Source organism: Anolis carolinensis, unplaced genomic scaffold, assembly GCF_035594765.1.
Source record: "Anolis carolinensis isolate JA03-04 unplaced genomic scaffold, rAnoCar3.1.pri scaffold_9, whole genome shotgun sequence".
Lineage (NCBI taxonomy): Eukaryota > Metazoa > Chordata > Lepidosauria > Squamata > Dactyloidae > Anolis > Anolis carolinensis.
This window is the reverse complement of record NW_026943820.1, coordinates 2742589-2760009: the sequence shown is the minus strand read 5'-3', so window position 1 is coordinate 2760009 and position 17421 is coordinate 2742589. Positions and strand designations below refer to the sequence as shown.

The following is a 17421-nucleotide window of genomic DNA, read 5'->3' as shown; positions in this document are numbered from 1 at the left end:
AGTCCAATGGGACCTTTATGCCCATTTAGGGGGAGCTCCAGAAGCTCCTGGAGATACCAAAATCCATGAAGAGTCAGAATTGGTGTCCTCCCTGAGCTTCTGAGGAGCCAGAAGAAATAAGCTTATGCTACTGGGACTCCAAAATGGGGTCAGGAGAATCCAATGGTACCTTGATATCCATTGAGGTGGAGTTCCAGAACCTCCTGGAGATACCAAAATCCATCCAGAGTTGGAATTGATGTCCTCCCTGAGCTTCTGAGGAGCCAGAATCAATAAGTTTATGCCATTGGGACTCCAAAATCAGGCCAGGAGAGTCCAATGGGACCTTTATGCCCATTTAGGGGGAGCTCCAGAAGCTCCTGGAGATACCAAAATCCATGAAGAGTCAGAATTGGTGTCCTCCCTGAGCTTCTGAGGAGCCAGAAGAAATAAGCTTATGCTACTGGGACTCCAAAATGGGGTCAGGAGAATCCAATGGTACCTTGATATCCATTGAGGTGGAGTTCCAGAACCTCCTGGAGATACCAAAATCCATCCAGAGTTGGAATTGATGTCCTCCCTGAGCTTCTGAGGAGCCAGAATCAATAAGTTTATGCCATTGGGACTCCAAAATCAGGCCAGGAGAGTCCAATGGGACCTTTATGCCCATTTAGGGGGAGCTCCAGAAGCTCCTGGAGATACCAAAATCCATGAAGAGTCAGAATTGGTGTCCTCCCTGAGCTTCTGAGGAGCCAGAAGAAATAAGCTTATGCTACTGGGACTCCAAAATGGGGTCAGGAGAATCCAATGGTACCTTGATATCCATTGAGGTGGAGCTCCAGAACCTCCTGGAGATACCAAAATCCATCCAGAGTTGGAATTGATGTCCTCCCTGAGCTTCTGAGGAGCCAGAATCAATAAGTTTATGCCATTGGGACTCCAAAATCAGGCCAGGAGAGTCCAATGGGACCTTTATGCCCATTTAGGGGGAGCTCCAGAAGCTCCTGGAGATACCAAAATCCATGAAGAGTCAGAATTGGTGTCCTCCCTGAGCTTCTGAGGAGCCAGAAGAAATAAGCTTATGCTACTGGGACTCCAAAATGGGGTCAGGAGAATCCAATGGTACCTTGATATCCATTGAGGTGGAGCTCCAGAACCTCCTGGAGATACCAAAATCCATCCAGAGTTGGAATTGATGTCCTCCCTGAGCTTCTGAGGAGCCAGAATCAATAAGTTTATGCCATTGGGACTCCAAAATCAGGCCAGGAGAGTCCAATGGGACCTTTATGCCCATTTAGGGGGAGCTCCAGAAGCTCCTGGAGATACCAAAATCCATGAAGAGTCAGAATTGGTGTCCTCCCTGAGCTTCTGAGGAGCCAGAAGAAATAAGCTTATGCTACTGGGACTCCAAAATGGGGTCAGGAGAATCCAATGGTACCTTGATATCCATTGAGGTGGAGCTCCAGAACCTCCTGGAGATACCAAAATCCATCCAGAGTTGGAATTGATGTCCTCCCTGAGCTTCTGAGGAGCCAGAATCAATAAGATTATGCCATTGGGACTCCAAAACGGGGTCAGGAGAATCTAATGGGACCTTGATATCCATTGAGGTAGACCTCCAGAACCTCCTGGAGATACCAAAATCCATGAAGAGTTGGAATTGATGTCCTCCCTAAGCTTCTGAGAAGCCAGAATAAATAAGCTTATACCATTGAGACTCCAAAAACCAAGTCAGGAGAGTCCAATAGGACCTTGATGTCCATTGAGGTGGAGTTCCAGAATCTCCTGGAGATACCAAAATCCATCCAGAACTGGCTTGACGTGCCCAAAAGGGACTGTTGGAGATGGAAGTGGGTCCATCAGAAAATGCTTGGAGACCTACAGGATATTAAAATGGAAATTGGATTGGGTCAAGAGAGTCCAAAGGGACCTTGATGCCCATTGAGGTGGAGCTCCAGAACTTCCTGGAGATACCAAAATCATACAGAGTTGGAATTGATGTCCTCCCTGAGCTTCTGAGAAGCCAGAATAAATAAGCTTATGCCATTGAGACTCCAAAAACCAAGTCAGGAGAGTCCAATGGGACCTTGATGCCCATTGAGGTGGGGCTCCAGAACCTCCTGGAGATACCAAAATCCATGCAGAGCTGGCTTGACGTGCCCAAAGGGACTCTTGGAGATGGAAGTGGGTCCACCAGAAAGTGCTTGGAGACCTACAGGATATTGAAAAGGAAATCGGATTGGGTCAAGAGAGTCCAAAGGGACCTTGATGCCCATTGAGGTGGGTCTCCAGAACCTCCTGGAGATACCAAAATCCATGCAGAGTTGGAATTGATGTTCCCAAAAGGGACTGTTGGAGATGGAAAGAAAAGTGGGTCCACCAGAAAGTGTTTGGAGACCTACAGGATATTAAAATAGGGTTCTCCAAAAGGAAATCGAACAATCTCTCTTTCCAAACTCTTGGTTTTCATTGGGCAGGGATGATGGGACTGAGGCCCTGACTTGTTGTCTTTCCGGATCCGGCAACGTTCCTGGCGTGCTCGTGTTCCCAGGCCTTGTGCAACCACCGCGGGTTCTCCCGAGCCGAGTTAATCATGCATTTTGAGCCCAGCAGGGAAGGAGGAAACCTGGCAGCCCCCGCGCCCACCTTTTGTGGCTCATGTCTCCGTCGATTTAATAATAGCGCTTCACAAGGGTCTGTGAACAAACACTTGCGCTCCACCACGCCTTTGTCTCCGCAGGGGAGAGCAAAGGAAATGGTTTTGTCGTCTTGCTTGAAAGGGAAAAGGCCGGAGAAGTTCCTCCTCCTGGTCCCTGGTTAGGTTCCTATTCATTCCTGACCGGAGCTTGGAAACGTTCTCAAAACCGTCCAGGTTCCTTGGTCACGTTGGCTGTAGAAAGCGTGGGAACGGCGGTCCAAAAAGAGTAACTTTCATCTAAAGCATGATAGGTATGGGTACCCCAAGAAGAACCTCATGAAGTGTGGTAGAACGTCATTGTGGCATGGCCTGAAACCCCAAAGGTTGTCCACCTTTCCAGGAGACCATTGGCTTTGCCATCAGATTTGACAGAAATCCTCTTCCAACACAAGCGATACCCATATTGTGGGTTCATCTGCTACTGATGGAGTTCCTACTACAGAGTAAAGTAAAGTAAAGCTTTTGGCATTGTGCTACAGCATTCTGGGATTTTTTGGATGTTTTTGTGTCAAAAGGATTTTCCCTGATTGGACCGGCCATTGGATGTCAAATTTGTCAGAGTATTTGCAGCGCAGCAGTAGTTGGATGGAAGCAGTGGAGCGCAGAATGAAGAGACACTCAGAGACGTTGGTAAAACTATTTACAAAGTTTTACTGTATGCAGCAATAATCAACACAGACAAACTTGCAGACGACAGATAAACACAGGACTGTTCTGTTCTCCAACAGAACTTGACTCAAATTCTAGGCAGACATAACTCAACTGAACTGACGCTATCAATTATGCACAAACACTTGTGTCTGGATACTCCCTAGTTCCAGCCACACATCAAGGTCATCATAGCTTCTTGGCAATTAACTCTTTCCACACTATGGTACATTCTGGATGATGCAATCAGTTGCAATACAAGCATGGCACAAATTGCATTTAAACACGGTCAATACACAAATCCCACATTAACAAAATTGTGACTGTCCCATTTGGCCAGTGGCGTCCCCAGATGTTTTTGGTGTTAATGTGGGATTTGTGTATTGGTAGTGTTTAAATGAAATTTGTGTCTTGCCTGTATTGCATACTGATTGCATCATTCAGAGTGTAACATAGTCTGGAAAGAGTTAATTCCTAAGAAGCTGTGTTGGCCTTGATGTGTGGCTGGAACTGGGGAGTGTCCAGACACAAGTGTGTGTGCATTGCTGATTGCATCAGTTCTGTTCTGAGTTGAGTTGAGTGCTGTCTGCTGAGAGTGAGAATCCTGTGTTGGTCTTTATTACTGCTTTCAGTAAAACTTGTATATAGTTTTACCATCGTCTCTGATGTCTCTTTGTGCTGCATTCCTCTGACTCCATCCAACTGCTGTTGCGCTGCGTAAATTACTCTGACAATTGGTTATGGGCCCAGATACCAGTTCCTAGACTGGCCAGAGCCTAGACTGGACTGGAGTTTGGAGTGAGAAAAAGTTGGAGCTGCGAGTGTGACCAGAAACGGGACCTGCTGTTCTGGTGAGCCTGCTTTGGTGTGAATTTAGTGTGTCTTCAGTGGAAGATTGATTCCAGTAGAAGCAGAGCTGCAAGCGGGTCCTACTGGAGCCTGACTGATTTTTTTTAAAAAATATTTTTTTATTGAATTTTACCGTGTGACATAAGAGCAGAAAGAGAAAAGGGAGGGGGATGGGGTAATCTATAGGGACCGCAGTGTGGGGAGGGCAGGTATGGGTCAGGGAAAAAAGGGACCGGGATGGGGTAAGGGAGAGGGTCATGATCCAAGGGAAAAATCCCTATCAGGGGGGGGGGGGGGAAGGGGAGGGAACGAGGGGGGGGAGGAGGTAGACTTCCGATCTTCTAACTTCCCGTCCATTTATTACATCAAGATGTTGATTCTTGTAGGTAGTTGTCTAGGAGTGTCCAATTCGTTTCTTTCATTGGTTGTCCAGTAGTTTTTTTTAGCAAAAAAGTCAGTCTATCCATATTTTTGATGTCCATTAGTTTCTCCAGCCATGCTTCTTTGTTGAGATTTTTCCCATCTTTCCAATTTCTGGCTAGTACTGTTCTAGCTGCGGTGATAGCATAAATAAATATTTTCTCTTTATTATTTTTTTTTCCATTTCTGGATTTGAGTCTTTCTCTATTTTAAAATTATATAGTCCTAATAAAAAAATATTCTGGTTTACATTCAAAATTTACTTTAAAATTTTTTTTACATTCTCTATGGACTATCAACCAGAAATTTTTAATTATCTTACAACTCCACCACATGTGAAAGTATGATCCCACCTGTTTTCTACAGTGCCAACATTTATTATTACTATCTTTATACATAAGTCCTATTTTATTCGGTGTTAAATACCACCTATGTACAGTTTTAAGCCAATTTTCCTTTAATTCAATAGAATAGCATAATTTAGTGTTTTTATTCCAAATAGTGCTCCATTCGTCCATTGTTAAATTGGTCCAGGAATACTGGAGCCTGACTGATTAATGGCTAGAAGTGAGAGGTGTGGAGCCATAAATCTTGAAGCTTGAGGGGAACTTGCCAGTTTACCAGCTGTTAGGATTTCTGAGAGTTGAAGACCAAAAACATCTGGGACCCCAGGTTGAGAACCACTGCATTAGGCAATGCCTGGTAGTGACTGGATGGACGTCTTTCGTGAGTTCTCCGCTTGTGTCTTCCTGCATGGTGGGAGTTTAGACGTCTCTTCCAACTCTATATATTTCCATGATTTGGTTATGTCTTCCTGTTTGGCAGAATGGGGTAAGATTGGGTGGCCTTTGGGGGCCTCTTTCATGGTTTCTATTCAGCAGTACATGTTATGGTTGCTCTTAGACCAAGCTGTCAAAAAGAAGGTTACCGTCTGCTATTCCAAACCCATAATGACACAAAGTTTTGGCCAAGGATGCCCACCATCCTTGGGAAGCCTTGGGAGAGGCCCACCAGACCTGGTTCATGATACGATCTCTTGAATTTCCTTCCTGGGCAGAAAATGGGTCCCAACCTGCCAAGGATGAGATTGCAGGGCTCCAGGCCACCCTTTGCAACGCCTCCGCTTTGCCTTTTATCATGTCGATTCTATCCGTCCCTGCATGTCGGCCTTCCTCCCAATTATCTCCATTAATAGCCACTGTTTCTGCCGAATCTCCCGGCTTATTAGGACCGGTGCATACATGACCGGGAAATTAAACATTCCCAGCATGAAGCAATGCAATCCCTCCCCTCCTTTTCTCCTACCCTGTTCCCCCTAAAATAAGACCTCCCCAGGAAATAAGACCTAGTAGAGGTTTTGCTGAATTGCTAAATATAAGGCCTTCCCTGAAAGTAAGACCTCGCAAAGCTTTTGTTTGGAAGCATGCCCAACGAACAGAACACCAGAGCATGTAGTATTGGTAAATGTACGTACCATAGATTCTTGTACATGGAAATATTGGTAGTAACAAGAAATTCTTGATAGGATTCACAATTTGTCTGGTTATGCTGGTTTGTGATAACAACTACTGTACAGTATATAATAAATCTTCATTTTTTTTGTTCAACAATAAATGTGAATTCTTCTTCATGGAAAAATAAGACATCCCCTGAAAATAAGACCTAGCACATCTTTGGGAGCAAAACTTAATATAAGACACTGTCTTATTTTCGGGGAAACACGGTATTATTAAAAAAGGGTAGGTTTTGTGTTGACCACGCCACTCCAAAACTACATGGATTTTGGTTAATTTTAGAGCCGGCTATTTTGCAAAATTGTGGAAACAAGAATGAATTCCAACAAAGACACAATGGTTAGATAAAATTCTGGAAATAAAGAATACGGATAAACTGACTTTAAAAAAAAAATAAAACAGAGCAATAGTAAAGGTCTAAAAATGACCCATTGGCCAATCTTTGAAAACTACATAAACAAGAGTAAATAAATATTTTTTTAAATTACATCAGGAGTATCAAGAAGGGAGGAAAAGACTAAAACAATACAGTAGAGTCTCACTTATCCAAGCCTCGCTTATCCAAGCTTCTGGATTATCCAAGCCATTTTTGTAGTCAATGTTTTCAATATATCATGATATTTTGGTGCTAAATTCGTAAATACGGTAATTACAACATACCATTACTGCCTATTGAACTACTTTTTCTGTCAAATTTGTTGTATAACATGATGTTTTCGTGCTTAATTTGTAAAATCATAACCTAATTTGATGTTTAATAGGCTTTTCCTTAATCCCTCCTTATTATCCAAGATATTCGCTTATCCAAGCTTCTACCGGCCCGTTTAGCTTGGATAAGTGAGACTCTGCTGTATTATTGTGTAATTTTTACTGAATAGGGTTATGGACTCATACCCATAACTTTAAGGGCATAAGGAGGAAGAACAGAAGTCTAACATTATTATTATTATTACATTTTAAAATATTATTTTATTTTTTATTTTTTTCATTTTTTTTCCTTTTCTCCTTTTTCCTTTTTGGATTTTGATGAACTGTTGATGTGGGTTTTCCCACATTGTTCTCACACTTTCGCAGGATTTAATATTTGAAACTTTAATAAAAATATATTTTTTAAAAATTTAGACCCGGCTGTGGTTTGCAAAGGCATCCCAGCTTGGCTCCGAGCAAGGAGGGCCAGTCTGGCAAACTGGTTGAACGGGGAACGTAACTGGAGAAGGCCACCCTGAGCCGCAGCAGGTGCCTCCAGGCTTCCCGTGGTCGCATGGTTTTCTGGCGCATGGCAGCTGTTCCTCGCCCCGTCATGGCTTTGCAAGAGCCCGTTTCCCAAAAGAGAGAGACATCAAATGCCAAAGCCATGGGTTGGGCCTGGGCGGAGATGCCGCCACGTTCTTGGCACACGGCGCACTTTGGGAAAGTTGTTGGCGACTGCAATGAAGTTGCGGTACTACTCTATACCATTGAAGCTGACCAACCAAAGATTCCCCTAGATAGCAGACAGGCTTTGAAGCAGCAAGGCTATTCACACACACATACATACACACACACAGAAACCTCTTCAAACCGGTTCTCCAGCAGCAGGACAGCAACAGTAGCAAACCGATTCCCAGGTCCTTGCAAACTCAGCCAATCGACTTCATGCATTTAATTTTCCAGTTAACACAGATATGGTATCTTTGCATACACTGCCATATAATCCAGATTATCAAAGCAGAAAATCTTTTGGACTGGGCTATATGAGTCTACACTGCCATATAAAATCCATGTTATCTGCTTTGATCTTGGTTATATGGTAGTGTAGACTCATATAGTCCAGTCCAAAGGATTTTCTGCTTTGATAATCTGGATTATATGGCAGTTTATGCAAAGATACCATATGTGTGTTAACTGGAAAGTCAAATGCATGAAGCCTATTGGCTGAGTTTGCAAGGACCTGGGAATCGTTTTGCAACTGTCACTGTCCTGCTGCTGGAGAACCGGTTTGAACAGGTTTCTCTCTCTTTGTGTGCCTGTGAGTCTACTGAGTACTGGCTGGAAAGAAGATGGCTCTGTACTCTTCAACGCTTTTAACTGGAGGTCAGCTGTGACCAGCAGTGCTGTGGAATTTGAAGAGGAACAAATGAACGGAGGGTGAAAGAGAGAAACATGCAAAGAGGAAGAAGAGATTGAAAGATGGGTTCAAAGCTAAACTTAAAAACCGGGGCATAGACACCGAGAGAGAACTGGGAAGCCCTGTATCTTAAACGCACTTAATTTGAGATCAGCTGTGACCAGCAGTGCTGTGGAATTCGAAGAGGAACAAATGAATGGAGGGCAAAAAGGAGAAACGTGTCAAGAGGAAGAAGAGATAGAAAGATGGGCTTAAAGTTAAACTTAAAAACTGGGGCATAGACACCGAGAGAGAACTGGGAAGCCCTGGCCCTGGAGCGCTCTTAACTGGAGGTCAGCTGTGACCAGCAGTGCTGTGGAATTCGAAGAGGAACTAATGAATGGAGGACGAAAGGGAGAAATGTACCAAGAGGAAGAAGAAATAGAAAGATAGGCTTAAAGCTAAACTTAAAAACTGGGGCATAGACACCGAGAGAGAACTGGGAAGCCCTGGCCTTGGAGCGCTCTTAACTGGAGGTCAGCTGTGACCAGCAGTGCTGTGGAATTTGAACAGGAACTAATGAATGGAGGGCGAAAGAGAGAAACGTGCCAAGAGGAAGAAGAGATTGAAAGATGGGCTTAAAGCTAAACTTAAAAACTGAGACATAGACACCGAGAGAGAACTGGGAAGCCCTGGCCTTGGAGTGCTCTTAACTGGAGGTCAGCTGTGACCAGCAGTGCTGTGGAATTCGAAGAGGAACAAATGAATGGAGGGCGAAAAGGAGAAACATGTCAAGAGAAACGTGTTTCTCCCTCAAACGCCTTGCTTTGTGCTTTGGGGAAGAAAAGCGACTTTGTTCCCGGTCCCCCTTTGTCGGCCCACTCCTCCTTTTTCCTTCTCTTGACGTGAATCGCCGGAATGTCAGCGCATGGGAATGGGAGAATTAAGCGCATGTGACAGCCTCTCCAAGCCCCGGGAGCCATAAGACCCGTCACATGGGGAGCATCGGGGGGTCAGCCGGCCCCCCGTGGGCTCCTCTTCCTTCCTCCTCTGGACATACCTTCAGGGAGAGAAGAACCGCCTTCTGGTGAGAACCAGGGAGACGTATAGTTCCCACCCTTCTTCCCTCCCCGATGGAGGCCTTGGCGCCGGACTCCACATCAAAGCGCATGAAACCTTGATGCATGGAAGGCACTGCTGTCATGAAAACAAACATCACAAGGTGGGGTGGAAGGGCCGTCCAGAAATATACTCTGCTGACTTCTCCTCTTTCTCCTCCTCTTCTTTTTTCTATTCCTCTTCTCCTCCTATTCTCCTTCTCTTCTTTCTCTCCTTCTCCTTCTCTTCTTCTTCTCTTCTTCCTCTCCTCTTTTTCCTTTCTTTCTTATCTTCCTTCTTTCCTTCTTTTCCTCCTCTCCTTCTCTTCTTCCTCTCCTTCTCCTTTTCTTCCTCCTTTTTTCTATTCCTCTTCTTCTCCTATTCTCCTTCTTCTCTTCTTTCTCTCTTCTTTTCTTTCTTCTCTTCCTTCTCTCCTTCCCCTTTTCTTTCTCTCCTTCTCTCCCTCCTCTCTTTCTCCTCGTCGCCTCTTCTTTCTTTCTTCTCTTCTTCCTTTCCTTCTCTTCATCCTCTCCTTGCCCCTCTCCTTCTCCTTTTCTTCCTTTTTTCTATTCCTCTTCTCCTCTTATTCTCCTCCTCTTCTCCTTCTCTTCTTTCTCTCCTTCTCCTTCTCTTCTTCTTCTCTTCTTCCTCTCCTCTTTTTCCTTTCTTTCTTACCTTCCTTCTTTCCTTCTTTTCCTCCTCTCCTTCTCCTCTTCTTCCTCTCCTTCTCCTTTTCTTCCTCCTTTTTTCTATTCCTCTTCTTCTCCTGTTCTCCTCCTTCTCTTCTTTCTCTCTTCTTTTCTTTCTTCTCTTCCTTCTCTCCTTCCCCTTTTCTTTCTCTCATTCTCTCCCAGCTCTCTTTTTCCTCCTCCCCTCTTCTTTCTTTCTTTCTTTCTTTCTTTCTTCTCTTCCTCCTTTCCTTCTCTCCATCCTCTCCTTGCCCCTCTCTTTCTCCTTTTCTTCCTTCTTTTTTTCTATTCCTCTTCTCCTCCTCTTCTCCTTCTCTTCTTTCCTCTTCTTTCTTCTCTTCCTTCTCTCCTTCCCCTTTTCTTTCTCTCATTCTCTCCCTGCTCTCTTTTTCCTCCTCCCCTCTTCTTTCTTTCTTTCTTTCTTCTCTTCCTCCTTTCCTTCTCTCCATCCTCTCCATGCCCCTCTCCTTCTCCTTTTCTTCCTTCTTTTTTTCTATTCCTCTTCTCCTTCTCTTCTTTCCTCTTCTTTCTTTCTTCTCTTCTTTATTTGTCTTCTCTCCTTCCTCTCTTTCTCCTCCTCTCCTCTTCTTTCTTTCCTTCTTTTCTTCCTCCTTTCCTTCTCTTCATCCTCTCCTTCTCCCCTTTCTCTTCTTCTTCCTCCTTTCTTTCTATTCCTCTTCTCCTTCTCCTCTCCTGCCCTTTCTCACCCTCTTTTGTCTTTCTCTTCCTTCTTCTCCTTCTCTTCTTTCTCTCTTCCTCCCTCCCGGTAGGCCGTTAGGAATTGTGGGAGTTGAAGTCCAAAACACCTGGAGGGCCGAAGTTTGCCCAGGCCTGGTCTACACTACGGCAGTTTGATACCACTTCAACCATCCTGGTTCCATCTTTGGGCATTTGTTGACGAACCTAGAACCCTCTGCTAGAAAGCTATGGGGCTGGGATAGACTCAACTTGCAGAGAACCCTCCATTCTACAAATCCCATAATAGTATATGATGGAACTGTGCTAGTTAAAGTGGCGTAAGACTGGTACGACTGGGCAGTACAGACACCTCCAAGTCTCACAAGGTTTGATACCAGTGCGCTGAGCATCAGAGCCTGCTGACCCGGCCATGCTCCGGGGCATATGTTTGGGATTATTTCTCGCCACCGGCTTTTGCCCTCAATCCAGTTTCGATGCGTCTCTCTGTTCAGGTACATCCCGAGCCTGGCGCATGCAGCACATGCACGTCCCACCACCCAAATCTGCTTAATCCCCGTTCTCTCCCTGCCAACATTTGCCATGCGGACGGGTCTTTCAGATCCAAAAGTGCCGTGTTCCAGCCTCTTTGGAATTACTATCAGATTCATGAGCAGCACACTTTTCAGAGAACAAGAAGTGCATCCTCTTTGTAGACGAAGAGCGTTTGACATCACATACATTTGGACTGCAACACCCATCAGCCTTTAGAGTTGTGCGAAGATTTGTTCAATCTGACATATATTCTCGCACTGCAGTTCCCAGCCTTACTGAGCATATGTTGGGAGTTGCAATCCATCGTTGTCAATATGGCTGCAAGAGTCTCCTTTGGGAGAGATAAAGTGGGGTATTAATAATAACAATAATAAGAAGAAGAACATGCCCTGGCAGAATATGTAAAACAAAGTGAAGGATCTGCTTTGATTGAAGTCAAAAATCAGAAACTCCTCAAAGCACAGCAGACAAAAAACCAGTACAAGAAAACCGCACTACAAACTAGAGCTGACAGCTGGCACAACAAAACATTGCATGGGAAGTTCCTTGACAAAATTGAAGGAAAAGCTGATAAGGAGAAGACCTGGCTCTGGCTCACGAATGGGACCCTGAAGAAGGAGACAGAAGGCCTGATCCTTGCAGCCCAGGAGCAAGACATCAGAACAAATGCAATTCAGGCCAAGATCGAAAAATCAGCTGATGACCCAAAATGCAGACTGTGCAAGGAAACCGACGAAACCATGGATCATCTCCTCAGCTGCTGTAAGAAAATCGCACAGACAGACTACAAACAGAGGCACAACTCTGTAGCCCAAATTATTCATTGGAACTTATGCCTCAAGTACCACCTCCCAGCAGCCAAGAACTGGTGGGATCACAAACCTGCAAAAGTATTGGAAAATGAGCACGCAAAGAGACTGTGGGACTTCCAAATCCAGACTGACAAAGTTCCGGAACACAACACACCAGACATCACAGTTGTGGAAAAGAAAAAGGTTTGGATCATGGATGTCGCCATCCCAGGTGACAGTCGCATGGACGAAAAACAACAGGAAAAACTCAGCCGCTCTCAGGACCTCAAGATTGAACTTCAAAGACTCTGGCAGAAACCAGTGCAGGTGGTCCCGGTGGTGATTGGCATGTTGGGTGTCATGCCAAAAGATCTCAGCCGGCATTTGGAAACAACAGACATTGACAAAATTACGATCTGCCAACTGCAAAAGGCCACCCTAACTGGGATCTGCACACATCATCCTAAAATACATCACACAGTCCTAGACGCTTGGGAACTGTTCAACTTGTGATTTTGTGATACGAAATCCAGCATATCTATCTTGTTTGCTGTGTCATAATAAAATAATAATATCTCTGTTCCCTACCTCCCAATAATAATAATAAGAATAATAATAGTAATAATAATATTTGAATGTCTTGTTTTTATATTTATTCCGATCAGACGACGTCTCCAACTTGAACCCCGAGCACTCCTTCGAAGGCACAAACCTCGAAGTCGGGAACATTGTCCTGGCCTTGTACAGCGGTCTCTTTGCCTACGGAGGCTGGTAAGTCCCGCCTTCTCCAAAGTAAACTACAACTCCCAAGATGGCTCAATGCTATGGAAACATGGGAGCTGTAGTTCCGCAAGGTCTTTAGCCTTCTCCAAAGTAAACTACAACTCCCAAGATGGCTCAATGCTATGGAAACATGGGAGCTGTAGTTCCGCAAGGTCTTTAGCCTTCTCTAAAGAAAACTACAACTCCCAAGATGGCTCAATGCTATGGAAACATGGGAGCTGTAGTTCCGCAAGGTCTTTAGCCTTCTCTAAAGAAAACTACAACTCCCAAGATGGCTCAATGCTATGGAAACATGGGAGCTGTAGTTCCGCAAGGTCTTTAGCCTTCTCTAAAGAAAACTACAACTCCCAAGATGGCTCAATGCTATGGAAACATGGGAGCTGTAGTTCCGCAAGGTCTTTAGCCTTCTCTAAAGAAAACTACAACTCCCAAGATGGCTCAATGCTATGGAAACATGGGAGCTGTAGTTCCGCAAGGTCTTTAGCCTTCTCTAAAGAAAACTACAACTCCCAAGATTGCCATAGCAGCTAAAGTGGTGTCAAAAGGAAGACACTGAAAGAAAGCTTGTTACAATTCCAGGTTGATAATATAAATTCCCTTTTTTTTCTTACGTGTCCTTTTTTTCCTCTCATCTCTTTGCTAAAAACACAGGAATTACTTGAATTTCGTCACGGAAGAGATGATTAATCCTTACAGGTAAGCTTTGCAAACCACACATTGTTCAATGCCACAGAAGTCTCTTGATAAGAGGGTCTTTATTTCAAAAAGTTACGAAACTTTATGACGTTTGCAAGCATCTTGGGTTTATTGTGCAGCCTATGATCCCCGTATCCATTGGGTGATAGGAAGTCCTATTGAAATAAAGCATAGAACCCACATATAGAAAATGCCAATAGAGATGGATTTCGGCATCATCCTTTGCCTCTTTAATTTGAAAGTTGGGCTTTTAAACTCAGGAAGGGACCCAGTTTTCCCCACTGTAAACATAAACATAATAATAATAATAATAAACTTGGGAAGTGTTCAACTTGTGATTTTGTGAAACAAAATCCAGCATATCTATCTTGTTTGCTCTGTCATAATAAAATAATAATAATAATAATAATAATAACAGCAGCAGCAACAATAACAACAAAAACAAAAACAATTTGCTTTGGCTATTAATATGGCACTGAGTTTGGGGAAAGTGACCTCTTTGGACTACAAAGCCCAGAATCCCCAATCCAGCTTAGAAATTGCTGTCCAAAGACGTAGGAAAATAATAGTAATTGTAATTGTAACTGTAGTAAAAACGACAACAATTTGCTTTGGCTGTTAATATGGCAGTGAGTTGGGGGAAAGTGACCTCTTTGGACTACAAAGCCCAGAATTCACCGTCCAGCTTAGAAATTGCAGTCCAAAGACATAGAAAAATAACAATAATAATTGTAATTGTAATAAAAACAACAACAATTTGTTTTGGCTGTTAATATGGCAATGAGTTGCGGGAAGGTGATCTCTTTGGACTACAAAGCCCAGAATTCGTTGCCCAGCTTAGAAATTGCAGTCCAAAGACGTAGGAAAATAATAATAACAACAACAATAAAATAACAACAACAACAACAACTTGCTTTGGCTGTTAATATGACAATGAGTTTGGGGAAAGTGACCTCTTTGGATTACAAAGCCCAGAATCCCCAATCCAGTTTATAAATTGCTGTCCAAAGATGTAGGAAAATAATAATAATAATAATTGTAATTGTAATAAAAACAACAACAATTTTGTTTTGGCTGTTAATATGGCAACGAGTTGCGGGAAAGTGATCTCTTTGGACTACAAAGCCCAGAATTCGTTGCCCAGCTTAGAAATTAGATCCCAAAGACGTATGATGATGATAATAATAGTAGTAGTAGTAGTAGTAGTAGTAACAACAACAACAACAATTTACTTTGGCTGTTAATATGGCAATGAGTTGGGGGAAAGTGACCTCTTTGGACTACAAAGCCCATAATTTGCTGTCCTGCTTAGAAATTGCAGTCCAAAGATGTAGGCAAATGGCAACATCAATGTAGTACAACTGTGAGCAATGGCAATTGCAGAGCCAATGGGCGATCTATGTCTAACTTACGGGCTGTTGTTGTTGTTGTTGTTGTTGTTGTTGTATCTTTTTGCATTGCGTTGCACAGAAACCTGCCCCTGGCGATCATCATCTCGCTCCCCATCGTCACCTTGGTTTACGTGCTGACCAACCTGGCTTACTTCACAACGTTGTCGGTGGACGAGATGCTGTCGTCCGAAGCCGTTGCCGTGGTAAAGTCGCGCGGGGTCGCTTGGAAACGGGCACATCGTTTATCTTGATGACTTTGCATCAGGCTCTTGGGTGCATTGTGCATCATCGCATGGACCCATCTCTGTAATTTTGTAAGATGATGATGATCTGGTTGCAAAGGTAGTCAGGATGTGCGTCTCCAGGAAATATCTGGCTTCGAATGTGACTCACCGCTGCAGGACGTTTCATCCCACGACCTGACATTTTGCAGAAAGGGCGCTTTTGTCGCTCTCGACCTTAACAATCTAAAAGATTATTATTCTAATCTTCTAGATTGCTTTCATTGCAGGAAAAAAACCACATCATCCAAATTGCACCATGAGCCATCCTAATACAATAAATACTCACCAGGCATTGCTATTACTCAGGGTGCGGAAAATACTATTTGCAAAAGTTACCCAAAACTCTAGACATCGGCGTTTGGAAATGCCTGGTCCATCCAAATACGTGTATATATGCGTGTTTACATTCTAAATAATTGTGTTAAGCATTTCTGAGCAATCCTAATACAATACTCACCCGGCATTGCATTACTCAGGGTGCGGAAAATACTATTTGCAAAAGAGCTAGTTACCCAAAACTCTAGATATTAGAGTTTGGAGATGCCCAGTCCATCCAAATACGTTTATATGTGTGTGTTTACGTTCCAAATAATTGTGTTAAGTATTTCTGAGCAATCCTAATACAATACTCACCCGGCATTGCATTACTCAGGGTGTGGAAAATACTATTTGCAAAAGTTACCCAAAACTCTAGACATTGCCCAGTCCTTCCAAATACATGTATATGTGTGTGTTTACATTCCAAATAATAATATTAAGCATTTTTGAGCAATCCTAATACAATACTCACCCGGCATCGCATTACTCAGGGTGCGGAAAATACTATTTGCAAAAGTTACCCAAAACTCTAGACATTGCCCAGTCCATCCAAATACATGTATATGTGTGTGTTTACGTTCCAAATAATTGTATTAAACATTTCTGAGCAATCCTAATACAATACTCACCTGGCATTGCATTACTCAGGGTGCAGAAAATACTATTTGCAAAAGTTACCCAAAACTCTAGACATTGCAGTTTGGAGATGCCCAGTCCATCCAAATACGTTTATATGTGTATGTTTACGTTTCAAATAATTGTATTAAGCATTTCCAAACAACAATATTTGGGAATAGTAGAGTTGCTACAGCTTAGTTATACCTTGGTTTCATCACTTTTAATCTTATTTATTATGCAACAACAACAACAACAATTTATTGATTAGCCAGTTGGCCTTATCAAGAACAGACAATACAAACACAACATACAACATGCATCTAGTACACTTAAAATACATATATTTATTATGCAATGCTTTTGACACAAAGTAATAATAATAATAATAATAATAATAATAATAATAATAATAATAATAAATAAGTTATATCTTTACAAACATCTAGGGCCCCTTCAACAATAATCCAGATTATCAAAACAGAAAATCCACATTATCTGAGTTGAGCTGGATTATCTTAGTCTGCACCAGGCGTTAGCAAACTTCGTCCCTCCAGGTGTTTTGGACTACAACTCCCACCATTCCTAACACCATCCAAATATTCTGACCACCTCCTTTCCTCCTCTTTGGCCGACAGGACTTTGGGAACTACCACTTGGGCGTCATGTCTTGGATCATCCCCGTCTTTGTCGGCTTGTCGTGTTTCGGCTCCGTCAACGGGTCGCTCTTCACGTCATCCAGGTATGTTTTCCTGGGGATGTCGAGAGGTTAATGCCGTAATCCGGTATCCAAATGGGAGTTTTGGGACACTACATTAACATTATTTCAAGAGGCCTCGGATATAAGAGGTATTATTATTATTATTATTATTATTATATAGATATTATTATAAGAGGCTGGCTGAACTGCTGACCTGAAGGTTGGGTTGCTGAGGTATTATATAATAATAATAATAATAATAATAATAATAATAATAATACCACCTCAGGTATTATTATATAGGTATTATTATAAGAAGTTGTTTCAAGAGGCTTATGGGAATGCTTTGTTGGCCAGGTGGAATAGCAGTGAATAGCCTTGCAGCCTCAAAAGCCTGAACCCTGGCTGTACCCCGGCGCCATTGTGGCCAAGGGGGTTGCTAGGAGACAAAGTGGGCGGGGCCTAAAGGGGGCTTCTGACAAGCAACTAGGGTTGAAAACGGCTCTTCCTCGTTCTCTAATTTGGACTTTATTTTCCAGGTTTTTTGTCTGAAAGACATAGATTGGACGACTATGTCTTTTGTGGCCAAATTTGGTGTGATTTGGTTCAGTGGTTTTGTTGCTTACTCGATT

The 17421-nt window shown here is 43.1% G+C and overlaps 1 protein-coding gene across 1 annotated transcript in view; it reads left to right on the top strand.

Moving 5' to 3' along the window:
* The window catches only part of slc7a5 (solute carrier family 7 member 5), a 58578-nt gene that overhangs the window by 29772 nt on the left and 11385 nt on the right, over positions 1-17421 (top strand). The window contains exons 3-6 of the mRNA XM_062961982.1: positions 12668-12773; positions 13437-13481; positions 14952-15075; positions 16728-16831. Of these exons, the coding sequence (XP_062818052.1) occupies positions 12668-12773; positions 13437-13481; positions 14952-15075; positions 16728-16831 (379 nt within the window). The remainder of the gene's footprint in view (positions 1-12667; positions 12774-13436; positions 13482-14951; positions 15076-16727; positions 16832-17421) is intronic.